Below are 27,438 nucleotides of genomic sequence, written 5' to 3' on the forward strand. Positions count from 1 at the left end.
TTCTCAGCTCTATCTTGGAGAAGCCAGGGAGGGAACTTGAAACCTTCTGCTCTTCCCAGAGCGGCTCCATCCCCTGAGGGGAATATCGTAGAGTGCTCACACATCTAGTCTCCCAGACATATGCAAGCAGAGGACAAGTAATGCTTGCTACCACAAGACCAGCTTTTCTCTCTGCCTGGGAACATCCCTAGTTCCCAGGCAGTTGATCAGACTGAGACTGGCTTATGTGAAACTTCAGCAAGGTTACTGTATCATGTGTCCTCAGAGTATATTTGGGAAACAGAAGCTTTTCTGTTCTCTAGTAGAATCATGGCATACATACAGTACACATAATAATTCTTTGCATCTGTCTTCATGGCAGAGGATACCGAGCATATACCAGGCTTTTTGGGGATGGAGGCTAAAGAACTGAGTCAGATAGAAGTGACAAGAGATGATGTTCTAAACTGTCTTCCAAAAAGGTTATTTATTTGATTTATATACCACCCTTCCAAAATTGGCTCAGGGCGGTTTACACTAAAATAAAAAATCCAAAACAATTAAAATCAAAATCAAGGTTACAGTGGGGTTAAAAACTATGTACAAACAATGTAGATGACTTATGAGCATGGTGGAGAAACATAACGCTCTTGCCATATACAAAGAGTCACTTGGAATGGACCTGGTTTTCTGCTCACCTCTGGACATCTCTCCTGTACCTTTCTCTTCCCTGCTGCTGTGTGGTTTTTCTCCCCATTTTGCATAACGCTCACCCACGCACCCTGAAGAAGAGTGCTGGTGGACTGCTTAAAGCATGAGAATATAAGCAGAATCTTGCTGAATCAAACAAAAGATCTGTCCAATCCAGCATCCTGTTTCCCACGCCAGCTGGATGCCACTGGGAACCCTACCAGCAGGAGATAAAGGTAACTGCCGTCTCCATCTGTTGCTTCCCTGCAAACGGTGTTCAGGGGCACACTTACCCTTATAAGTTATCGTAATAAGGTAAGTTGCACACTTATCCTGCAAGCCAGCATACAGCCATCAAGACTAACAGCCATTGCTAGCCTCACCTCTATGCATTTGTCCTCCTAATGTCTTTTTACAACTATCTAGCCTAGTGGCCATCAACACATCTTGTGGCAGCGAATTCCACAGATTGGTGTGTGAACAAGTACCTCACAATTTCTGGGGGTTCTTCGTGATTTCTCATTTAGGTTGGTACACATCCAAGCCCCCCCCCCCCGATCTCGAATGTTTCCTATTCGGCCAGCAAGGCTTCTCCCGAGGCGTTTTCTGTGATGAAGAGGGCTTGCGACGTGTCCTGGGTGGAAAGATGGCCCTTGGGAAGAGAAAGGCCAACAAAGTAGCTGCCAGTTTCTCTGCCTGACTCCCAACTAATCGAGTGCAGGGCTGCATGCGGACTTGTGCGCCGCTCTCTCCTTCCAGGCGGGGTTTTTCGATCCCCAAAGGAGAGAGCTCATTCTCAGTGAAGGGGGGGGGGACACCCTCGCTCGCTCGCTCCCTGGCTCGCTCAAAGGCACATGGGGGCAGGCGCGGCGCACACACACCACACACACTACAAAGAGCAGGAGTCCCTCTCCTCGTGTGCCCCCCCCGCCCCCTCCGGATCGGTGTGACTTCCTTGCCTGCTGCGATCTCTTCCAAGCGGAGCAGAGGCTGGGAGAGGTGACCCGCCGCCGGTGCGCACACGCCGCCCTCCCTCGCCCGCGTGGCTGGAGGCTGGCAAACTTCACGCTGCCTGCCCCTGCCATGATGGGAGCTCTGGCTAAAGGTCGGGATCTCCTGCTTCGGATTCCGAGAGGCTCTGGAGCCTGCGGATTAAAGGGCTAGGCGGGAAAAGGGGGGGTGGCGGTGGTGGCTGGAGAAAGAGCCGCAATGCCTGTTGCTTGGAAGGGGGTCGTGGCGGATTTGTTCGGCTCTGCTGCCCCCAGATCGCCTTTCCCCCCTCGGGCTGCAGCAGGGCTCCGGAGGAAGGCGACAGCCAGCGGCTACTGGAGGCAGGTGGCGAAAGGTGAGTCCGAGATCCCCCAGCCCGCGAGAGCAGAAGAGCGGGAGGCGAGTGGGGAAGGGCTCAGCCATTGCTTTGCCACGGAGCGGGAGAAAAGGGCGAAGGGGAGGCTTCCTTGCCTGGACTGGAGATTTGGTGCAACTTTGTCTGCATCCCTGAAAGTTGCGTCGGATCCGCTCTCCCCCCTGCCCCGGCGCCCCCCGCCTGAAAGCAGCAGTGCAGCCCGTTCCTATGCACCTTTACTCGCAAGCAAGCCCCACGCTGTCCAGGGCGGCTTTCTCCCAGCAAAGTGTGCAGAGGATCATTGGCAGCCGGCTGCTTACACCCCATTTACTACACACACAGAGATCTAAATACTATTCAAGAGGTAGGCATTCGTGGGGTAGATGCAAAGCAATGCTCGTTTGAAAGGGAATTCCAGAGCTCTTTAAAAAAATAATGTGGTGTGGTCTGTGTGTGTGTGTGTGTGAGAGAGAGAGAGGCAAGAGATTTTCGGAATGGCTGGATTTTCGGAAGAGACGGAAAGGGTGTGTGTGTGTGTGTGGTCATCCCTGCCACTCCTCAACTTCCAGGTAAGACATTCATCTACAGAGCCCAGAGCTCAGAGACTAAGCAAGGTCCACCTTAAATCTTCCGTCCAGAAGCTCACAGTGCTTCACTTTTGTTTTGGCACCTAGGAGCAATGTCGAATACTGTTCTCTTATCAGCAGAGGGTTGATTCTCTCATCATTACATCAGGTTTTGTGTCCGTGTGTATGTGCTTCAAATGAAAAGAGTCTGCTGTTATCTCTGAACTGATTTGGTGCCCTCTTGTGGTTCCCCATTTTATAAAATAACATGTTGTACATGCCGACAATGTATAGAAAAGAGAATACAATTCTTTAAATTGTAAGTTTAAAGAAGGTGTGGGGAGCTGCTGACTTTGATGGCAGAGAGATTTGCCTGTCTCCAAGCCAGTGGATCTTCTTGAATGCAAATCTTTGCAGCAAATGTATGTTTTCCAGGGTGGGTTAGAGGTAATTTCCAGAAGAATTGCTAAATGGCATTTTCATATTTCTGGAGGCTTGATGTCCCACTGTTCAAGAAGGATTTTCCTTTGCTGATTTGTCGCTCGACATCTTGTTGCAGATCTTACCTTTGTATCCATATGCTATGGCTCTAAATCAGGATGCCAGAACACCCCTCCCCAAATAAGAATGGATGAAACAGCAAGAATCAGCAATCCGGACATGATAGCTATAGACCCCCTATGAAATATCTGTGCGATTAGCTGCCTCCGGAGTTTGATCACAGCTCAGTTTGATACATTTTGTACCATCATATGGTGCAAACCTGATTCCAATTTTTGACACGCACATCTGTCAGAGTTCTTTTCCTCATTCGTGTGGTTCTCCGAAAGATGGGCCATCACAATTTGCATACACTTTCATAGAAAACAGTATCATTATTATTTTTGGGTTTTGTTAATAAAATAAAATAAAATAATCTTTCTCCTCCCCTCTTCTTCATGGAAAATGAATTTATCAGGACATTATGTCTGCTGCGTGAAATGTGATAGCAGCGGTGGCAGCAATGAAAAAAGGGGTGTGTGGAGAGGCAGGTCCTTTTCAGTTAGCTACAACCTGAGGTTAGTGTGTCCTCTGAAGTTAGTTTTTTTAAAGGCAGAGGTATGCGTGCTGCAGTCTGAAGATGCCTGTAAAATATTGTCGGGGGAAGGTGTCATGCTGCAGGTAGTGTGGGCATTCTCCAGGCTGTCTCTGAGGTTTTTGCAGAATACATGCCTTCTCTGGGAAATGGACACACTTGTCCTAATTCCCACGTTGGCAGAGATGACATGGATTTTGCGTGTTTGTATCTCAGAGGTGACCTTGGGCCTATTGGTCAAAGCTGACTTGGTCTTCTTTAAGTTACCTGGTGCTTGTTAGAGACATCAGGTGAGTTGGGGTCTAGGGAAATTCTGTCGTCCAGTAGAATCCTCATGAGCTGCACTGCAGTTATCCCGAAACTGGTTATGAGCTGAAATTACTCCGTGCACTCTTGAGTAAGCTCAACAGCTATGTACCTTATGCCCAGAGGATTTTATATTTTAAAAACTGCCTTCAGGGAATCCTTTCCATGTCTATGTTCCGGAGGAACCACCTTACATGTTGCAGAGGATTCTCTGAGGCATGTTTTGAGGCACAGAAACCATTCATGGAACATATTCGCTGAGTCTCATGGGCCTCAAAGTCCATCTGTGTGAATTGAAAGGGTGACCTTAAACACATCCAATCTCCTCCCACAACTGCAGCTTGTGGGGGAGGCTGTCTTCTTTGAGCAAGAAGATTGGAAAACACTACACTACTCCTTGGTGTAGTGGTTAGAGTGTTGGCCTAGGTCTGGGGAGACCTGAGTCCAATCCCCATTCAGCCATGAAACTCACCAAGTGACTGGGCCAGTCACTTATCTCTCAGCTTAACCTACCTCATAGGGCTGTTGTGAGGATAAAACATAGCTCTGTACATTGCATTGGACTCCTTGGAGGAAAAGCGGGATATAAAAGTAGTAAATAAATGTAGTAAATAAATAATGACAAAACCCCTAGAATAAGGTTCTGTCAGAGTTCTGTCAACTCTGACAGAAGTGATTCCTGGAAATTCTCTCCCCACAATATTTTTTTACATCATGAAACCATTAAAACCACCAGGGCATTTTTTATACAACAGGCTTTACTATGAGTTTACTGTGAATTTGAAGTTGCCCCCAAAAGCTGATGCAAAAAGTGGATTTTTTTTAACCCCAGACATAAATCAGGCTACACTCTTAACACACAATGAAAAACCTGAATCATGTGTGAAGAGCTCCCCAATAACTCACAGGGACTTTGGGGTAAATCTGGCCGATATATGAGTGTACACCCTCCATTCCAGAGGAGATGTGAGCTAAAAAACCCTGTGTGAAAAACGCCCAGGAATAGTTAACTAGTGACTGAAGCCAATTCCGAGTCCATTCTGGAGAATTGGCAGCCCTATCCAGAAACTTCTGAGGAATTCCAGGGTTTTCCAGAAGACAGTTTGGAAAACGATGACCTCCTCCACTAATAGCTCTTCCATTTAGCCAGCCATGTGTTCAGTGTCAGACTAAACAGCAGTGCATTTCCAAGGCAGGCCTTTCAGTGGCATATGTTTGGGCTTTGGTAGGCCGTATACTGTTCCACAGGAGGATGGAGTTTGAAGCTGAAGGTCCATTGAGCAGCTCAGGGTTGGGGGAATGGGAACCAGGACCTCGCTTGTGACTTCGGATTGACCCTGTTTCATTGGTGGGCACCTGTACCCTGCACTATTCAAAAAAAGATAGGGGGAAAGAACCCAGAGTTAATACGCACCAAGCAACGTTAATCAGGCAGCTTGTACAAATCAAGGATATTATACAAAGTTGCACATTTTGGGTCTCTTGTTCTGTTTCTGCTATTAATGAGGGCAGACAGTGGAGCCTTGCTCTTTGACCACTAAAACCCTACTCAGCGGGGCAGTGCCAGGTCGGGTGCCAGTTGAAGACCCATGCCCATTAGAGGGCCCAGGCAGCCAGACTGACCCCTGAGCCCACCCACCCCCAGTGCACCCACCCCCAGAACCCAGTAAGGGTGGGAGTTGGCTGAGAGACTTGTGCCACTGCTACAGCCGGCACCCCATTTACAAATGGAACTGTCTCCACCCCCTCCAGAGGGCCCTGCATCATCACACCCTGCACCATCACACCGTGCATCCTAGGCCAAGGATGGCCAATCTGAGACACAGCAACATTTGTGGCTGGAGATGATGTCGTCCAACAACAGCTGGAGAGTCTCAGGTTGGCCGCCCCTGCCCATTGCTCCTGTTGGCCAATGAAGAGAGCTGGTCTTGTGTGGCAAGCATGACTTGTCCCCTTAGCTAAGCAGGGTCCACCCTGGTTGCATATGAAAGGGAGACTAGAGTGTGAGCACTGTAAGGTATTCCCCTCAGGGGATGGAGCTGCTCTGGGAAGAGCAGAAGGCTCCAAATTCCTTCCCTGGCCATCCCAAAGACAGGGCTTAGAGAGATTCCTGCCTGCAACCTTGGAGAAGCCGCTGCCAGTCTGTGAAGACAATACTAAGCTAGATGGACCAAAGGTCTTACTCAGTATATGGCAGCTTCCTATGTTCCTATGAGGAGGGTAGGAGAAGGAGCGGTGGCAGAAGTCCCTTTGGTCAGAGATCTCAGAAATCTGCATCACAGCTCCTGCTCCTCCTCTTCCTCCCCCTCCCCACTGACCAGTGTACTTCTTCCCAAAGGCCCCTGACTTTTTGCACCCTCCCTATCTTTTAGCAAACGAGGGGAGGATGCGTCTGCTACTACTCCTCCTACCCTGCCAGGGCAGGAGGAGAGAAGCTGCCACTACCTAAGATTCTCCCCATGCTCTGAAGGGGAAGGGAAGTACTGCCACTGGGAAGCTTGTGTGGAAAGAGGAGGGTGCCAAGTGCAGTGTGCCATGGAGGGTCCAGTGCAGGGCTTTGCCCCAGAGTCCCCAGTGACCTTATCTATCTATCTATCTATCTATCTATCTATCTATCTATCTATCTATCTATCTATCTAATTTGTACACCGCCCCAAACCTTCATCTCTGGGCGGTTAACAGTAGCATAAAACAAGTTAAAAACATATACCAAAAACTTAAAACAATTTAACAATTTAAAAAATAAACCCGAGATTAAAACCTAATCTTTTTTAGGAAGCTGAGAAAGCTTGGGCGAAAAGATGGATTTTCAGGTGTTTTTTGAAAATTGCCAGAGATGGGGAGGATCGTATCTCAGCAGGGAGCGCATTCCAAAATCTCGAGGCAGCGACCGAGAAGGCCCGTCTCTGTGTAGCCACCAAACGAGTTGGCAGTAACTGGAGATGGACCTCCTCAGATGACCTCAATGGGTGGAGGGGCTCGTATGCCAGCACTACCCTCTCTCCATCTCCTCTTGCTGCCTGCATACTTGCAGACATGTCTTTGTAGCCTTAAGGGCTATAAACGTACTTATAAATAAGTTGTTCTAGTAAGAATTAATCTGCCTGATTTCCTTTCACTATCCCTACAGCTGGACTAAATTCAGTTTAAATCGGTTAGGTGGTCCACAAGTTAGACCTCTTGAACCTCAAATGTTCATGTGTCCACCATCTTGGATCAGGGTGGATTAAATCAGTGTTATCTCTATTTCTTTTTGTCTGTGTGTGGAATCAGTTTTGTTATGGGTGGCAGTATCAAAGCAATATGTGTGCACATTTATTCAGAGTGGGCCCTCTCTGATTCAACCTGAGCAGGATCTAAAATTAACTGAGCGGACATCAAAAAACTTGTGAGTGCTTGCACACGTGCACACCTTAGACGGAACCCCGGATGACATCATTATAAACTACACTATTGAGGTATCCCTGTGTGTCACTCACTACAACTGTACCAAATTTGGTTCAAATTGGTTAGATAGTCCAAAAGTTAGCCCAGTTGCTCCTCAATGTTTACGCAGCTGACATCTTAAATCAGGGTGGATTATATCATCACAGACTGTGCCACTGAGGTAGCCCTATGTGTCCCTACAGCTGTAGCAAATTTGGTTCAGATCGGTTAGGCGGTTCACAAGTTAAACCACTTGTGCCACAAAAGTTTATGCATCTGCCATCTTTAACTGGGGTGGATGACATCATCACAAACGATGCCATTGAGGTGTCCCTGTGTTTCACTCACAACGGTACCTAATTTGGTTTAAATCGGTTAGACAATCCACAAGTTAGCCCATTTGTATCTCACATTTTCACATGTCCACCATCTTGAATCGGGGTGGATGACATCATAACAGACCACACCATTGGAGCATCCCCATGTGTCCCTACAGCTGTAGCAAATTTGGTTCAAATCAGGTGATTCACAAGTTAGCCCACTTGCGCCTCAAATGTTTATGCGTCCGTCGTCTTTAATTGGGGTGGATGACATCATCACATACTATGCCGTTGAGGTGTCCCTATGTGTCCCTACAACTATATGCAATTTGGTTCATATTGGTCCAGGCGCTGCAAAGTTGATCGTGGGGGACACACACATGGACACAGACACACACGGGGAATGCCAGGTGATCTCATAAGCCTACAGGAAAGTAGGCTAAAAAGTAGGGATGGGATGGAATGCTGATCTTCTCTGGATGCTGAACTCTGTTCCGACACAGAATTCTTTGCTTGTGTGGCACAACTGTGGAATACACACAGCTCGGCTGTTTATCTACCACTAGGGTGTGTCTGTGTTAGTTAAATGTCTGTCACCTGATTTTTCCTCTTGGCAGGGATACCTCCAAAAGACCTGTAGGCTGTCCACAAATACTCCCATTCTGCTCATTTTGCCTCACCAACCCCAGATAACTTTGACCAATAAATAAATAAAATAAAAATAAAAATAGATGGGCATTCCCCATTGCTTTTATACAGTCAACTATTCAAAATGAAAACTAATCGACAGCTTCATGTCCACACTTACAAAACTGCTGTGCTCTCAGAGCACTGCCACTGGGACCCTGGCTGGCTGCCACAGTTCCCCCATGTGGGGCTGCTGCCCACCTTATCTCATGTTTAAATGGTGCTGAGTGACTGTGGATTGGTGTTATTTGCAGGAATGGGAGGGAGAACTGGGTGTGTGGGCAGGAGTTGCAGGTAACTCCCACAATGCACAGTGCCACTCCTGCAACATCTGTACCTCTTATGTTTTTTTAAAAAGCAGTTTTTGGCCATTGTACTTTTTTCTTCCACCTTCCAAATAAATCCACAGATATTGCTAACCTGCAATGTTTTTTCCTAACTCATCTGCCTAAACACATACCTTTTAATCACCATTTCTCACACACTGAAGTCCTGACCAGAACTGACTCTTCCAGTTCACAAAAAGTTCCTGCTGGGTCACCTGGAAGTGATTCTGACTCGCCACAGGCGATCAGATGAGTGGATACTTACAAGCCCGACCTGTGCATTGCTGCGAGACTGGGAATGACCGTGAAACTGCAACAGGCAGGAAATACAATGTGGATGACACTTTTGATCCAAAGGCTGACGTCATTTCCTAGCCGACAAACCCTCCCCACACAATGTCTGAGCGTTCTGGTTTCATCATTTGCTATTTATTTCAGAGGGGCTTGTTCCAGAGCAGCCACTTCAGGAGCAGTTTGACTCTTGAATTGGCTGCTCTATTGTAGGTAGGGTTTTCCCATCCTTCTTGGCACCGTTAGATAAAGCAACTCATCATTTGCAAAGACTGGAAACACTCAGTGAATCCCTCTCACCATTTAATGGGATTGCCTTGCTGGCAAACACCCATTTGCTTGAGAGGGAGGAAAGCCCCAAACAACTTTGCTTGGCTCATTTCATGGAAATCTGGATCAAATCACCTTCCTAAAACACACAGGCTCAAAGCCTTGTATAGTTTCAAAGAGCCAGAGGACAATTATCTGAAGGGAGTAATTGGGTTTCTCAGTGGGCAGAGACCTATTGGTGCTAGTTCAGGGAGGACTTTCTCTCCCGTTGCAGAGTTTTCCTCAGAGCATGAATGGAATTTTGTATTCGGAGCAGAATTTTGCTTCCTGGTTATATTCACTCCCTGTGAAAATGCAGTGCCTGGTGAAGGCTTGGAAGCCGCTGTTTGATGGCATAGAGGAACTCTGGCAACTTCGCAAAGCTCTTGGCCCTCTTCCATTGCAACTATTCCCTGTCCAGTATTCAGAGGAAAAATGAGGATCTATTCCAACGCGTACAGAGGGACCTGCCATGCAGAAACAGCTGTGATGCTATTGTTATTTTAAAAAGCCCACGTTTATAATAAATCCCATTCACACTCCCAAGTATTCTCAGGCCGTTTCGTCCTTGTTTACCTCTAGACCATTAGCCTTGTCCTGACACTACCTTTGAAAACGAGCTGGTTCTCTAAAAGCGAGCAGGGATGAACAGCTCAGCCTATGCCCGAGTAACAAATTGTATGAACTCAGCCAGAGTCTGCAGCCTTGGAGGACTAGTCAGAGTGAGACCCTATTGCAGGGTTTCGCAACGTGTGGGTCCCCAGATGTTATTGGACTTCAACTCCCATAATCCCCAGCCCCAGTGGCCTTTGGTTGGGAATTATGGGAGTTGAAGTCTAATTACATCTGGGGACCCACACGTTGAGAATCCCTGCCCTGTTAGCTCTTGGTATCGCTTGATCCCCACTGGTCTGCAATACCATCCCTTGGCCAACTCTTGTGGTGGGCCTGTGGCATCCCTGACAGTGGGCCAGCGGTTTCTTCCTCCAGCAAGTTGCCAAGGTGATGCAGAGAGTTTTGAGGGTTATTCACATATTTGCTGTATACATATACAAGCAGAGGCTATTCACACACACAAGTGCAAAACCTTGCTAAGGGAGCCCAACCCAGTTTTGCACGCATGTGGGAACTGCTGGGATCAGGCTGATCCTGGCAGCATCATGGCCGCAAACCCGTTTATGAAGCCCCCCTTGAAAACGGGGTTGAAAACCCTCCGTTTCCGTGATTGTGTGGCAGACTCGGGGAGGGGAGGGGGGACCCCCATAATGCACTGCGCACTTGCATCATGCATTATTGGCGCTCCAGGGGGCGGGGCAGTGGCATGTCCTGGCACCCCAACCCTCAGTCATGAGAAAAGACCAGCCGTGAGGAAGGACTCTCTGTGTCCAACATGTGAAGACTGATGATCTGTATGCGTGTTATTCACATATTATATTCAAAGAGGGTTGCCCACCCTCCAGGAGTGACCTGTAATCTCTAGGGATCAGCATTATTCTCCAGGTGACTCCTGAAAGCAATCCTTTCATGGCTTGATATTGTAAAAAGTATTGGAGGAAATATCTCCAGGAATAGCTTCAATAAGAGTTGGCAGCCTAGGTTTAATGCTCATATGGCATACACACAACCTGTGCCCCACATTTGAGGGATCCAGACCCTTTAAAAATGAAGGCATGCCATTCACACAAAAAGATGTACCATGTATACAGACACCTGTATGTATGTACACCATAATGTGTGAAAACTGCACTCCTAAGAATCCTAAATCTTGCTGCTGGCGCCCCTGGTTCAAAACCCACCAGTGCTTTACAGGTGATCTTTACATGTGAAAATTGTTCTCTTTTTGGTGCAAAACTGAAGGTGGGGGTTGGGGGGCAGGTCTGTAGCCGGCCTAAAGGTTTAGGGAAGGTGCAAAAAAAAAAAAGGGGGGGGGGAGCTGGTTTTACCACTTTAGTTGCTCTCCATTATATTACCATATAGCAGTTTTAAAACTGTTTGTAAAAACTTGGCGAGTGGCGGGGGGAAGAGAAAATTTGGGGTGGAGGGTCTGCCCCCACTCTACACACACACTCTTTAGTATGAGGAGAGCTAGTCTTGTGGTAGCAAGCATGACTTGACCCCTTAGCTAAGCAGGGTCCGCCCTGATTGCATATGAAAGGGAGACTAGACGTGTGAGCACTAAGTTCTTCCCCTCAGGGGATGGAGCCACTCTGAGAAGAGTAGAAGGTTCCAAGTTCCCTCTCTGGCATCTCCAAGATAGGGCTTAGAGAGATTCCTGCCTGCAACCTTGGAGAAGCTGCTGCCAGTCTGTGAAGACAAAACTGAGCAAGATAGACCAATGGTCTGACTCAGTATATGGCAGCTCCCTATGTTCCTATGTTCGCCCCTGGGAGGAGAGTGCTTTCCCGGACCCTCAGCCAAGCCGAGTGGAAGCCACTGTTGGAGGGGAGGGGGGGATTGCTTGTACTCCATCAAATCCCTAGCAGATTCTGTCATTCTGGGTCGTACATGTTCAGTTCTATATTCCTGCTTGGCCAGAGAGCCCCTTGCAGAGCAGCAATTACAGGGAACAGCAGCTCTGGTTTCATTTGGCCCAGGCAAGGGTCTAATCATAAGGATAGCCTGGGGGTCATTTAAGAAAAACATCAGTGTAATAAAGTAGTGTGAAAGAAACTACAGCTGGAAAAGGAATTTCACACCAAGATCAGTGGCATTTCAGAATTAAAATTCAGCCTTTTGGATTTTGGATGCCTTTGCGTTTTGTTTTTGGAATTAGACTTTGCGGGATGCTTTCAGCAAAGCCTTTATTTAAAAGGCTTCTCACTACAAGATAAGCATTTGAGTATTTGTGGCCCCAACCCCCCCGCCCTGCCCTGAATTTGTTTTAGCTCTCTTTCTTTCATTCTTTATTGCGGTCATAGACCAATACTTAGTAAAACATACATACTCGCAAGAAACAGCATAATAAATCACACTTTTAGCTCTCAATATAATGTAGCAAAAGTCCACGTTTTTGAGCAACTTGTGTGGTTTCCCAGAAACCCTCCAACAGTGATCTGGTTCCAGTAATGCATGGAAGAGGAATGAGATCGCACATGCACACACCCTACCCATCAGGCTCATCTATGCCACCACCAGGTCTGTTAGATACCCACACTTTGGATGTTTACATAGGATTGAAACTGAAATGGTCAGCTCAGCTCTTGAAAAATCTGGGAAATGTTTGCCTGACTTGGTCCTATGAAGACCCTACACCAGGTCTGCACAATTCGACCCTCTTGCAGATGCTGGACTACAGCTCCCATAATCCCTGATTATTGGCCACTGTGGCTGGGGATGGTGGGAGTTGTAGTCCAACAATAGCTGCAGGGCCATAGTTGTGCAGCCCTGCCCAACACTCAAGTTATATTCAACACATGTGGTGATGGCCACTAGCATGGATGACTTTAAAAGAGGCTTAGAGGACAGGTCTATCAATGGCTATTAGTATGGAGGCTAGAGGCCACCTCCAGGCTCAGAGGTAAGAGGCCCCTAAATACCAGTTGCAGGGGAGCAACAGCAGGAAAGAGTGCATGCCATCATCTCTTGCCTGTGGGTTTCTCAGAGGCATCTAGTGGGCCACTGTGAGAAACAGATGCTGGACTAGATAGGCCTTGGGCCTGATCCAGGAGGGCTGTTCTTAGAACAGGTTGAATGGCTGTGATACTGCTCCTCCACCATGCCTAGGCTGTATCCAGACTTGTCAGGAAATGGACATCCATGCAGACAGTCATGAGATGAACAAACAGTTCTATGTCAGTTACATCTTGTGTTAATTTTAGCATGAAGATGTTTCCTAGTGAATGAAAAACCCAGTGGCTGTTTCTCTGCAGGGCAAAAGATGCTGTTGTTGTGGGGATACATTTCACAAGGAGCTTATCTGGTTCCATCATGGCTGGAACCTACTTCTAGCAGGCTTCCTTTCTCTGTTAATTTTTCTCCCCCTGCTGACGCCTTTTTCCGGTTGGGGTTTATTTTAAAACAAGAAACATTGGGTGGAGAACACAATTACAACTCTTTGCATGGGTGACCTCAACTTTCTGACACTGCATCCCATGTTGGCAGTTAGTCAGACTGAACAAGAGAAACATTGGCATGCTTTTGCACTGGCTTGGTTGGCCCTGAAGAGCCCCTAAGCCTGGGCAATCTCTCCATGTGACCCATATCCTACTTCGATAGTCAACTAGAAATAATTTGCTCAAGAGTTGTTGCAATACTGTAGCGTGTACAAGTCCTCCTGTGGGTGGGCAACCTCAGGTTCATCTGTGGAGATACAAAAGGCAATTCAAGGGCTAAGCAAACACAGAGTGGGTATAACACTTCTTCTTGATAGCAGCAGCTCCTCATGCTGCCGTGGAGGATAGTTGTGAATCTCCGCCAACCCCCACAAGTTTCAGGGGCAGTTTAGGTAATAATGGGAAGAGAGCTGGTCTTGTGGTAGCAAGCATGACTTGTCCCCTTAGCTAAGCAGAGTCCGCCCTGGTTGCATTTGAATGGGAGACCATATGTGAGCACTGTAAGATATTCCCTTCAGGGGATGGAGCCACTCTGGGAAGAGCAGAAGGTTCCAAGTTCCCTCCCTGGAATCTCCAAGATAGGGCTGAGAGAGATCCCTGCCTGCAACCTTGGAGAAGCCTCTGCCAGTCTGTGTAGACAATACTGAGCTAGATGGACCTATGGTCTGACTCAGTATATGGCAGCTTCCTAGGTGGCACAGCGAGGGAGCTGCTTTTGGGAGGTCTCCGAAGCCCTGCTAGGCACATGGAGCTGACTGCATAGTTCTCTGGATCTTGGCCATCACTACAGTCAGTGTATTTTGCAAACACATTAAGAGAGCAGAGGTTACGTGTAACATTTCCTTTGGCTATTTTGATTGGCTGCCAGCCAGGCCCTATGCTTGCTTCAGGCCAGTGAGGAATAGTTCCTCCAGCCATACATTGAGCCTTTTTACAGCATAGTTTCTCAGCATGGGGTACAAGTATCCCTGGAGATATGTGGGGTGCAGGCAGAAGGTACGGGATAAGGAGGAAAGGGGGAAAGCTCATGGAGGATGATGGAGAGAAGAGTGTTCGCTTGTCTTTGCTACTTTGTCTATGTTGCTGGTTACTGCCTAGAATTAGTCCTCCACCCCACACCCGCCTCTCTCCCTCTCGCTCCTTCCCACTTTTCCTGTCTTGCCCCTTCCTCCTCTCAAAATCACGGGGAAATTTGTTGGCCTGCCATGCCATGCAGAGCACTTTGTAGTTCCCAGCAATAATTTAGCATGCCACACTTTGTGTGGCAATTCAGCCTCCCTCGCTCTGGCCCACCATATCCTCGAGCCCAGCTACATACGTGAGCTAGGCACCTCTGGTGTATAAGGTGGCCACCCTACCCACACTAGATCAGACCCCTGTCACATCGCTCCCGATATACACAGCCCTCTTTCCGATATATGGCACACATGACTATAGATGTACAATCCAGAGGTACTCCTGAATTTTGCAGAAGTTAGGGGGCACTTGCTACTTAAAAGGCTGAGAAGAACCACTGCTTTAGAGTATGTCTTACCACAGAGCATCAGTGGCAAGCAATTGCTGACTGGTGTCACTTTCTGAGTTCCTGGTTCAGTCATCTGAGCTGCTATTTCTGTTTCATCAACAACCAGGACAGAGTTTGTCATCTGCTAAGTGGTGGAATTTGATGCTCTGCCATGGAACTTAGTTCTGACGATCTTGCAAGAGTTTTGTTTTTAGAAAACAATTCATTGTTGCTTTAACTTCCTGTTGTGATCAAGATCCTTTTATTTCTTGCTTCCTTAAAAAAAAAAAGAGGATGTTGGAGATTTGCCAGGTTCTCAGGCTTAATTCAAGTGGGACACTGGACATGTAAAATGAATAAGCAAACTGATGTGGGGTTCTGGGTGCCTGGGCATCATTTTTAAATTGGGCCATTCACCAACACCTGTTGTGTGGAGCATTTGCACACTAGAGGTCTGTGGCCCAGGTGTATGCCATGCTGCCATTCCGATGCTTTGTGCGTAACAACTTAAACGTGAGCCCTATTCACATGTTATATTCAACACGTACAATCTGAGCAAAGTATAGACATGTATCTGTACATATGGGCAGTTATTCACATGTTATGTTAAACACACGTACAGCGGTATCCTTCTTATATATGAGAAGGTCTGTTCCCAGATTCACTTTTAAGATGAATACATGTACATATTCACTGTTAAGATGAATACATGTACACAACATGCGCGCAACATGTACATGTGTACAGTCACCTGAATGCACAGATAGCATACTGGCAGCCGTTTGGAATTCTGCGCAGGTAAATTTTATTTACATATCCAGTGTTATGCTTAAATCAGGCCAACATCTGAGAGTTCATGCCTCTGCTCGAACCATTCTTTGGAACTAGGAATTTTGAAAACCTGAATGTCCTAGGAGTACCACCAACTATTCAAAGATATGTGAACTGGCTTTTATTGGCAGTCATAAGAACAGCCCTGCTGGATCAGGCCCAAGGCCTATCTGGTCCAACATCCTGTTTCCCACAGTAGCCCACCAGATGCCTCTAAGCCCACAGGCAAAGGGTCCATATCAGTGCAGCAGTATTGGAGCAGCCAGTGGCAAATGTAAAACAGTCTCTCAAAAATGTGTTAAAAGGGGCATGGCTTCAGGTTATACTGTATCTATACTACAGTAATTACTTATTGTTATATGTTTCCTGCTTCCCTGTCCTAATTGACTAATGGAGGTAATAGCCTCTGGATTAAAGAGCTCAAAATACTTGTGGTGTTGTCTTGTGTAATGTTTCTTTATTTACTAATAGTAAGTAAGTAAATTTATTTATTGTTGTAACCATTTATCATAGTATAATATACAAGCAGAAACAAATGGATCTGTATTGTAGCTGCTAGCACAACCACTAGTCCTGCATCAGGTTACTAAAGTGACTAATGCCTTAGTTTTAAGCCACTTCATCTAACAGCTCTCAGCTTTTGTTGTCTGCCTTTGCCCAAATTCAAAGTATAAACTCTCTCAAATCTTCCTTGCAGAGTACTGGTCTCAGATCCTCTCCCTGCAGCTATATTGACCATTTAGGAAATCTTCACTAAGAATAGAAGATCTTCGCTTCCATTCAGGAAATATCAGCTCATCCAGCCTGACTACTGGCCAGCATCCATCAGTAACAATATATTGCTTTTATACCTTCTGGTACAGCAAAGCTCAGCTCACAGTTATCCCTAGATATACCCAGTGATACCAACAAATTGTACCTGGATTTAGAACCAGATTTCTTTCCTGCCTAATGACAACCACCATGTATTTCCTCAAAGAATCCTGGGAACTGTAGTTCAGTGAGGGAGCTGAGAATTATCTGATAGAGATCCCTAGCTTCCCTCACAAAGTGTCAGCATTCCTTAGGAAGAGGGGAAACCATGTGAAGCCTGCAGTGCAGATATGCAGGAAATAGATGGTTTGTGCTTTCTGGCTGTTAGGGCAATGTTAAGATGAGTGCTGTAAGTGAAGGAGAAGATAGCATATTCATTTAGGAAAAGTAACTGGGATTTATTTGTTTATTTGTTTGTCTATCAATCATATTTCTATACTACCTGATATGTACATCTCTAGGCGGTGCTGTAGTGATGTACATCTCTAGACGGATCTCTAAATGAGAACATGGTTCTCATTTATCTTTAGTCCAAGTTAACTTGGTTTATAATAAGTATTCGGCTGCAGGAGGTGGGGGCAGGGGGTGGTGGAACCATGTATACTATTGTCGTCCTAAGTGAGATGCAATGGCACTTTAAATGGCAATAGACACTGTAGTATATAAGCCAGTGATTAAAAATGAAATAAATAAGAACCAGGGTATCTTCCCATTGAAAATATCGGCTGAGATTTCGACTCATGAAGTGAGGATGCAGTGGAAGGCTGGGTCCTCGCAGCCAGAAGCTTCTCCACTACAGGAGCATGAGCATGTGGGGAAGGAGGGACAATTTTTGCTCATCTTCCCTGCCTCCAGAAGTGCTCTGTGTCTTCCAAAAATAGAGGTTGCACAGCACTCAAGGACATTTTTTTGGAAGTCACAGAGGACTTCTGGAGGCTGGGGAGATAAGTGAAAATCCATCCTCTGCATGCATACATGCTGGTAGTGGAGAAGCCTCTGGCTGTATTAAGAGCAGCCTTCCACTGCTGCCTTCCATTAAGAACATCCTCACTTTGTTAATCAGGATCTTAGCCCCTGTTCTGAAATATCATTCAAATGACAAAACTTTGCTTCAGTGTTTGTTTTCCCCTGATTCTGTCTTTCACAGGTAGTGCTCACCAACCAACGGTCTCCAAGGTTCCTTAAGAGGCAGAGAAAGTACAAGAGGTAGCCTATGATTGAGTGGACGAACAGTTATCCAGATGCCCTGCCATGCCTTTCCTGGACTGGTTCCTTTACCACTCAGTTGCCATGTGGCTGCTCCTTCAGAGTTTTGTTCTCATGGCCTTTTGCTTCCACTCAGCCACCACTTTTCCCAAGGGCTGCTACCCCTCCCATGAAGATGGCTTCAAAACGTTCAGATGCAGCAAAGCTCAGCTCACAGTTATCCCTAAAGATATACCCAACGATACCAACAAATTGTATCTGGATTATAACCAGATTTCTTTCCTGCCCAATGACGCCTTTCAAAATTTGCCACTTCTAATGGAACTGGACTTGTCCCACAACGTCATCAGCCGGGTGGAAGTCGGAGCCTTCCGGGGCTTGTCAGAAAATCTACACTCTTTGGACTTATCTTCTAACAAACTGGTGTCGGTTAACAAGGACGTCTTTAACACACTCAAAGCCAAAGCCAACTTATCCAGCAACCCTTGGCTGTGTGACTGTATACTCCAGCAGCTCATTGAGAGAGTAGAGCTGGTTGCCGGTACCTCTGATGGGATTGTGTGTGATGCCTCTGCACGAAAGGAGCATATCGGCAAGCCTTTCCTACAGCTAGTTGGGGACATAGATTTCTGCAACATCTACAAAAAGACCACCGACATTGCCATGTTAGTCACCATGTTTGGCTGGTTCGCCATGGTGATCTCCTACTTGATCTATTACGTCCGGCAGAACCAAGAAGATGCCCGACGGCATCTAGAATATCTCAAGTCCTTGCCCAGCAAACAGAAGAAGTCTGAAGAATCTTCTACAATTAGCACTGTGGTGTGACCAAAAAAAGGAAAAGAAACAAACCCTCTCACCCGCGTCCTCAAAACATCATAGGTCTGCTGGAGTAGATGGAAATATTCTACATCTACTTCCAGTGGTTCATGTCCACCAGATGCTGGAATGCACAATGGCTAAAGAGACTGTTATTAAACAAACAAAGAAAAAGACTTTGGGAGGTAGGGCCTTATTTATATAGAAAAAGGGTCTCCCTTCGTATTTATTCCTGAGCAATGAATAACAAGAATCATGTCAAAGTCAGGGCCATGGTTCAGTTCTGTGGCATCCTTAAAAATTGGAATGAATGCCAGATTTTCCAGGCCTACAGCAGGGACTCTATTACACACAGACTTTACAAACCCCTCTTTCTCTCAATGCATGGTATCAACATCCTGATGATGTGCATCTTGGGATAAGTTCCCATCATGCACTGTTCCAGAGATAAAAAAGAATTGGGAGCGGGGTGATGATTTTGCTGTGCTTTGTGTTTCCCAGGAAGAGATTTACTCAAATTCAGGCTTAAGGGAAATCCAGCGGGTGGGCAGCCGGATCCTGTGTATGTTTACTCAAAGTAGTAACTCCCAATGTGTTCAGTGGGAATTACTCTCAAGTCAGTGTGCATTGGATTGCAGCCCTCAAGGTTATTTCAAGGCCTGAAGTACAAGAGTCCCAAAACAATCTGAAGTAATTACCAAGTGCTGGGAGGCTTCTGAGCCAATTATTAATGTATAAGATTAGAGTTAACAAATTACACCATCCCATTAAAGCTGAATATTCGCTTTGAACACACGTTACCAGCTCCAACATTTCCCCTCCCCTCCAATATTTCAGATTAGAAGGGTTCTCCTCTCCCCCCCCCCGCTTCAAAATCTTTTTCTTCTTTGCAGGAATCCATTAGGAGAGGGGAAATCAATGCTCTGAACTTTTAAGCCATGCTCTCACAGTTCTTGCGGCTGTTAAGGCTGTTTCTTGAACCTGCTGGGAGATGGAAAATCTTAATTAGCTAAAGCAATGTAGAAAAATTTCATGCTCACATTGACTCTTAAGGAATAAAAAAAAATACATGGAAAACATGCACAAGCACCCTGATCCAGAAAACAGCAGGAACAGCAGAAGGCTGCACACAGCATGTATGTCCATCGACAGGCGCTGCCCAGCTCTCAAGCATGTACAGAGGCTGGTGCACGGGGGCCTCTAAAGGAGTAGCACATGACCCACATGCATGGGTCAGCACATTGCTGGATGAGGTCTGTTGTCCCCCATGCAACAGCCTTTTCTGCAATTGACTTGGGCAGACTCACACCTGAAAACCAATTTCTACACGTCGATTGCATTCGCTGGATCGAGGTGATTGTGTTTAAGTGTTTTCTCTTCATGCAAGTGACTGCGTCATCCTTTCAGTAGTAATACAGGACTCCAAAAATCTCCATGATTCACAGATATTTATCACTTTGATAAAGTAACTTTTAAAGACACGGAATAATTCCTGATCTGAAATCATGAACTAGTAGCTGAGAATATTTGTATGGGCACTTATAGGCAAAATATCACATTACCAAGAAATGTATAGTATCTATCAACATTTTTCACGGGGAAGACTGCAACTTTCTTTTGCTAAAGTTCCTGGACTTTAAAAAAAAACCCACGAACATATAATTTCATTGGTTTTCAAAATGGATCAATTTTTTATACGTACTGTAGCAATAGCCGGATATCCATTTTGCTGGAATGCTTCACTTCTATCCATAATAGTGATCAGAATGAAATGCATATGCATCTATGGATTAATAGTATAAATAATTGGAAAATTAGTAAGACATGCGATATAGAAGACACATCTACATGTAAGGTATCAAATAGAATAACAGGGTCATGTCCTTTGAGACTTTTTGAAAAATGAAAACAGTTTTAGACCCAAATTTGAAAAGAACTCATCCGGGTTCCAAAAGTGTATTGTTTTCTTTCCATTTAGAAATATGAACCTGCAAAACGAAGGCAGGGTGCAGTTCACATGTAGCTGGCCATTACTTTCTTAACTCACAGAAGTGGTCTGCTTCTCATAAACCACAAGTTGTGGCTGAAGATGATGGGAGTTGTAGTGCAAGAACAGCTGGAGAGCCTCAAGTTCACACCCTTGCTGTAATGGTTTTGCTGGGACTCTGCAGCTGCCTGTTCCTTCTTCCGCTTTTCATCATTGTGAGCCAAAAGCTCTCAGATCTCAGCTGTGACAATTTCCATGGTCTCCAAAGGTCTGAAGTCTACTTTACAGGTAGCAGAAGTTGCCATAGCTGAGACCCACAAGATCGAAGTTCACACATTGCACTGCTCGCATTGAGTAGACCATTCCTGGGAGTGAAGGAAGAAGCCTGCAAAAGCCCCAGGTGATATGTAAGGCCAACGGAAAAGCATCATCCAATCTCTTGCTATCCAACATTGCACCACCTTTATACACCAATGTGCCACACAAAAGGGTTGTTTTGTCAAGATTTTTTCAACCACAGGAAGAAGCATGTATGGAGGACCTTAAGGAGGTACGCTGGGCTTGGGAAGGTATTTCTACTCACTCCAACCCTTGAGGGTGTTCAAACTGGAGATGGAGCTGTGGCCAAGGAGCACATCTGTGGCACACCCAAAACTGCAGATGTGACCTGGATGTCCACCTGTATTCCTCATGTGCCTACCTGGTTCCTACTTGGGGGAACTATGCCCTGCCAGGTTTCTAGACCATATGATACTCTGCTCTGACCCAAGAAGGGCAGGCGATAGAGACTACACCCACCTGCCATACTCTCAAGTGCCCTTTAACTGAGAGACATCTTCCTCCAGAGCTTGATCGTCTGGTGTTCCAGGGCAGGGCTTTCTGTGGGTGGACATTTTTGCAAGTCCTACCTACTTTGTAGCAAAATGCTCCCCTTGTTCTTCAAGAGGTTCCTTCTTCTGTTTCCTTACCAATAAAAGCCGAAAAGCCTTCTTTTGAAGAAAGAGAACGCACCGCAACAATCTACCGTCAGACTAAAGGGGCATTGGTCACCGTATGTTGAATTTAAGGATGCAGAAGTCAGCTGACCTTCCACTGTGACCATGTACCGAGGGAACACAGGATATGAGAAGAAAGACCCGAATGCACACGCTCTCTTTCTCTGTTGATAAGCAGCCTTATGCCTTGAGCTCTTCAAACTCAGTACCTCTTCTCTACATTCCCAGTATGCAGCGGGACTCCTCCATCGCAGTGTTGGCAGCAACCAGAGCTGCATTCAGAGAAAACACTGAGAAACCAAAATGGTTACTGAAAACCTATACACGCGCACAAAGGGGGGGGGAACCACCTTGGTAATAAACTCTTTCCTGTTTTTCAAATGTTATTTATTTAACTTTTCCCATGACAAATAAACAAAAAATTCAACTGGTTTTAGTGGAAAGTGCCTTTCTGTTTTTTGTATCTTTTAAATCAGATTTTCCACGAATACAAGAACGGCTCAGCTGGCTCAGGCCTAAGGCCCCTCTAGTCTAGCCTCCTGCTTCACACAGTGGCCTGCCAGATGACTCTGGGAAGCCCACAGGCAGGAGTTGAGGGCATGTCCTCTCTCCAACGGCTACTCCCCTGCAACTGGTATTTAGAGGCATCGTGCCTCTGAGGCTGGAGGTGGCCTATAGGCCTCAGACTAGTAGCCATTTGATAGACCTGTCCTCTATGAATTCATCTAAACCCCTCTTAAAGCCATCCAGGTTGTTGGCATGCAAGGGATCCACAGCTGATCTGTGCAGGACCAAGGCAAGGCATTTTGGTGCCCAACCTGGAAAATCCAGATGACATTCCCTTCCTTCTAGTAATAGTTCATATAAGAAAAGCACTGCTGGATTAGGCCAAAGGTCCATCCAGTCAGCTCCCTGCTTCATGCAGTGGCTGGCCAGGTGCATCTGGGAATCCCGCAAGCAGGGAAAAGAAGGCAAGTCCTCCTTCCTGGTGGTGTTCCATAGCAGCTGGTTGTCCAGGGGCATGCCACATCTGATCCTCATTCAAATATACAGCTACCAAGGCTAGTAGCCATTGGTAGTCCTATCCTCCATGAATAGGAGAGCTGATCTTGTGGTAGCAAGCATGACATGTCCCCATAGCTAAGCAGGGTCTATCCTGGTTGCATATGAATGGGAGATTAGAAGTGTGAGCACTGTAAAATATTCCCCTCAGGGGATGGAGCCGCTCTGGGAAGAGCAGAAGGTTTCAAGTTCCCTCCCTGGCTTCTCCAAGATAGGGCTGAGAGAGACTCCTGCCTGAAACCTTGGAGAAGTCACTGCCAGTCTGTGAAGACAATACTGAGCTAGATAGACCAATAGTCTGACTCAGTATATGGCGGCTTCCTATGCTCCTAATTTATCTAATCCTTTTAAAAAGCCATCTAGACTGGTGGCCATCATCACATCCAGTGGTAGAAAATTCCATAGTTTAATTACGTGGTATGTTAAGTATTTATTTTTGTTGTGAATCTCCCAGCATTGAGCTTCAACTGATGACCCCGGGTTCTAATATTATGAGAGAGAGAGAGAGAGAGAGAGAGAGAGAGAGAGAGAGAGAGAGAGAGAGATGTTCTATCTACTTGATCCATCCCTGGCATAATTTTATACATCTCTATCATGTCCCTCACTTACTTGCCCACTTTCTTTTCTGAAATAAAGAGGCCCAAATCTTTTTGTTCTCCCAAAAATGGACACAGTCCATCAGGAAGTGTGTGTGTTTTTACCCCATAGATTTTACCCTAAAAGCCCAGGTTCAATGATGAGTATTGCATTTCTGGTCCTCCACATTTCCAGCACTTGTGTATGCTGTGCTGCCTCCTACTAGGTACTGGGCTAAATGAACCACTTTTTAAAACTAGACTATTTGTTTGAACCCAGTTGGCCATCACCATTTTTTAATGTTTCTTTTTGGGCCAACATAGCAGTGACTTTATATAAAATTTTTCCCCCAAAATTTGTATATGGCCGGTTAACATAAGAACAGCCCTGCTGGATCAGGCCTAAAGCCCATCTAGACAAGAATCCTGTTTCACACAGTGATGCCTCTGAGAAGCCCACAGGCAAGAGGCGAGGGCAAGCCCTCTCTCTTGCTGTCGCTCCCCTGCAACTGGTATTTAGAGGCATCTTGCTTCTGAGGCTGGAGGTGGCCTATAGCCATCAGACTGGTAGCCATTGATAGACCTGTCTTCCATGAATTTGTCTAAGTTGGGCCTCTAGTCTCCACTCCCTGGATATAGAGAAAGCTTTATCCAAAAGAGGCTGATGATTGTGTAAAACAGATGTGACCAAAGTGTGCCTCATATGGGTCTTTATATTTTGATGTGCCTCTGGGACAGCTGAAGAAAGCAAGCAAGTCAAAATACATTATAAGAAGGAGCCCCTCAAGTGGGAACCTCTCTCTCTCTGATACCTCTTCCTTCAATGGAGCCTGAGAGATGCATGGTAAGCTTGAAGATAAGATAAATGGTCTTGTGATCGTGTGTAGGGAGTATGTGCTCAAATTACAGGGGGGGGGAAGGTAAGGGAGCCCTTAATTAAATCCACCAGCCCCATCCCTGACTCCCCTTAATTTTAGCCAAATCATGGGATTACCCCCCCCGCCACCCTGGGACCTTCTAAAAACAGCAGCCAAGAGAGCAAAAGCCAAAGGTGAGGGGACTAAATCCCCTTTATCCCCTTTGTAATGAGAGTACTGCAGGCATGGGGCCATAATATGGTAAGAGACCTGTGGGAGAAGAAAAAGCAGAGGCCAGGAGGGAAAGGGGTTGCCTTGTGCGTGACCCTTGGCCATTTGAAGATGGCTGTATATGATCAGGGTGTGGAACCTGGAAAAACTATTTCCTCCCCTATATGAAGTGTGAGATTCCTCCAGCACTTCGTTTGAGCTGGGATGTAGCCCTAGATAATTTGTCTTTGCTGCCAGATCTCACTTTGTTTTATAATATAAAATAAGCATGCCTCTGAACATATGCAAAGTGCTGCTCCACCAAGATGCCAACTGACATCCAACGCACACATGTCTGGGATTGAAGGGGAGGCTTCCAATCTCTAGGCTGATGTGAAAGCCAGCACCCCACTCCTCTTGTTTTGACAAATGAATCCCTCAACTCCTCTCTACTTCTTTATTCAGTTGTCTCCCCTGCCTTTCTTCCATTTAACTCACAGCAGCTACAACTGGCCCTCAGGTGGTCTCCCACTGAGGCACTTACCAGACCCTTATCTGCTTAGCTTCAACGAAGACTTGTGTTTTGGGCAGTATACAAATGTGTTAAACAAACAAACAAAGAAACAAACAAGTGGCTGTCCCATGTGCCTTTTGGACCATGCCTCGGAATCTCTCCATCAGCTGGTTTTCTGTCCAGCTTAAGCTGGGAGTCTGAAGGTGTTTTTATACATGACACTTCAATTGGTCTCTAAGTCAAAGTAAAGCTTGCACTGGCCAGAGGGTCAGCAATCATCATCATCATCATCATCATCATCATCATCATTATCATTACATTTATATCCCACTCTTCCTCCAAGGAGCCTAGAGCAGTGTACTACATACTTAAGTTTCCTCTCACAACAACCCTGTGAAGTAGGCTAGGCTGAGAGAGAAGTGACTGGCCCAGAGTCACCCAGCAAGTATCATGGCTGAATGGGGACTGGAATTTGTATCTTCCCGGTCCTAGTCCAGCACTCTAACCACTATACCATGCTGGCTCTTTCACACTTGGCCACAAACAGATTTAATGACACATTTAATTATCATGTGTGAGAATACTCTGTGGTCCCATCCAGACAAAGTTCATCACATTTAAGCACCATTGACATCAATGAGATAACTGAGTCATATTCAATAAGCGACTACCTTTACTACCTTTCTCTGGAATGGGACCATTATAAACAATTTATGTTGTGCTACCCTACACAACGGGGGAGTAGTAGAATATTTGTATGATCCCAAAATGGACTAACCCAAGAACCAACCATTATAACTGAATTTCCATCTTTTTTCATCCCTGTCAAAGCAAAAGGGGAAACCTACTTTCTGAAAGCTGCTTCAGGATTTGTTTGTTTCTAACTCCCCCGATAAAACCTCTCACAGTTCTGTTGTGCTAAAGCCATCCCTAGCTTCTCACTTTTGCTGAGTTCAGAGGACAAAGGTTTGAGAAACAAGACACTGTAGTGTAATCCTGCTTGTGGGCAAGAGTGTGTAATCCTACCTTATCCCTGAATGAATAAAACATCAGCCACCACTGGGCTTCTGTGAACAAAAGAACCAGGTCATTATCAGAGCCACTGAGATCACATTACGGCCTTGAAATCAGGTAATGATGGTGAAACAAACTGAAATATGTGTTGGAATCATGTTAGAAGACTCAAGTGTTTGTTCAGTCAACGAGATTAATATCCATATATGCAGATGCTCTAACTTGCCTTATTTTCTGGAAGTTACCCTTGTTAAATCACTGTCTCATTTTTGCTTTTTGATGTATCTAGGATGCCTGTTTTTAAAAAAATTATTAATGTGTTTACATGTTCACCAGAGTTCTCCAGGTTTCACCCCTCCCTAGATCTCTTGAAGTTAAATCTCTCCATGGGACACAGAGGTTTCTTTCTGGTGCACATGCATGTAACGGCTTACACAAGGACGTGAAATGCAGAGCTTCCATTGCATCTCTCCTCTCATTGCCTCCTTTCCAGATAGTAACTATCATAACAGGTTTGCATTTATGTATGCCAGCTGGCCAACTCTTCTGTCAAGCAGAATCACTGGCCAATAGTTTCGAAAACCTGATGTTCAGATCACCCTAAAGAGCTGGTTCCCAACCAGTGTTCCTCCAGATGTTGCTGAACTGCAACTATCAGCACCACCCAGCATCTTTGCCCCTTCAGCTGTTTTTGAACTAAAGGTAAAGTGAGCAGTCAAATTGATTTCGACTCCTGGCACCCACAGAGCCCTGTGGTTTTCTTTGGTAGAACACAGGAGGGGTTTACCATTGTTTTCCCCCGTGCAACTGATTATGCCTTTCAGCATCTTCCTATATCGCTGCTGCTCGATATAGTACCAGAGGGGATTCAAACCGGGAACCTTCTGCTTGTTAGTCAAGCATTTCCCCACTGCGCCACTTAAAGCAACTGTTGAACTAAAGCTCCCATAATTCCCAGACACAGTGGCCAATAACCAGGGATTATGGGAGCTGTAGGCCAACATCTGCAGAGCGTTTTATGCACAGCAGTTTTACCACAAGGTTTTTGCTTTTAGCTCGCATCTCCTCCAGAATGGAGGGTGCAAGCACACATATTGACCAGATTTTCCCCGAAGTCCCTTATCGGGGATCAGTCCACACATGCAATTTGGGTTTACCACAGTGCCCGAGAGTAGCCCGATTTATTTCCAGAGTAAAAAATTCCACTAGTTTCAGCGGTTTTTTGAGACAGCTTTAAGTTCGCAGTAAAGCCTCCAGAAACTCGCAGTAAAATCTGCCTTGGGTCTGGGTGCAAAATCTGCTGTGCGTAAAACCTCCAGGAGGGCCAAACAGCCCTGATCTGGAGGTTGGGAACCACTGCCCTAAAGGAAAGGAGCCATCAAGACTCTGGCCAGGAAGGGACTGATGGGTAAATGTCAGGTTACGTCATCTCTTTCCTTCCCCATCCCCAGCCAGAGGTGTCTGTGTGTAGTGAGTGAAAGAGATGTAGCTGACAGACTGGCCAGGGGAGAGACAAGGTTTCTGGAGGCGGGAATGCAAACTCTAGGAGGACCACTGAAGCACTTGAGGTTGAAGCCCCTAGAACTTCTCACCGCTTAGAGGAGTGGGATTGACTGACTGCCTGACTGACTGATTGATTGATTAAGTGCTGTCAAGTCAGTGTCGACTCTTAGCAACCA

General features: G+C 46.0%; 1 protein-coding gene across 2 annotated transcripts; it reads left to right on the forward strand.

Annotated features, from left to right (window-relative positions):
* The first annotated feature begins 1,562 nt into the window (after window positions 1-1,562).
* Window positions 1,563-21,959, forward strand: LRRC3C (leucine rich repeat containing 3C). Of its 2 annotated transcripts, XR_008309485.1 has the most exons (3): window positions 1,563-2,014; window positions 17,668-18,730; window positions 19,439-21,959. XR_008309485.1 is itself a non-coding variant. In XM_053259298.1 (2 exons), exon 2 carries the CDS (start codon window positions 17,772-17,774, stop codon window positions 18,552-18,554), a length of 783 nt encoding a protein of 260 aa, XP_053115273.1. In that variant the 5' UTR covers window positions 1,563-2,014; window positions 17,668-17,771; the 3' UTR covers window positions 18,555-21,959. The 2 variants fall into 2 exon arrangements, 1 of the variants encoding a protein (XP_053115273.1); XM_053259298.1 differs by having other exon boundaries at window positions 17,668-21,959.
* Window positions 21,960-27,438: the final 5,479 nt, after the last annotated feature.

This window comes from Hemicordylus capensis, chromosome 6 (genome assembly GCF_027244095.1).
Source record: "Hemicordylus capensis ecotype Gifberg chromosome 6, rHemCap1.1.pri, whole genome shotgun sequence".
In the NCBI taxonomy this organism is placed as follows: Eukaryota; Metazoa; Chordata; class Lepidosauria; order Squamata; family Cordylidae; genus Hemicordylus; species Hemicordylus capensis.

Excerpts from the sequence above, each read along its gene's own strand:
- LRRC3C (XM_053259298.1), top strand. The coding sequence starts at position 17,772 with ATGCCTTTCCTGGACTGGTTCCTTTACCACTCAGTTGCCATGTGGCTG.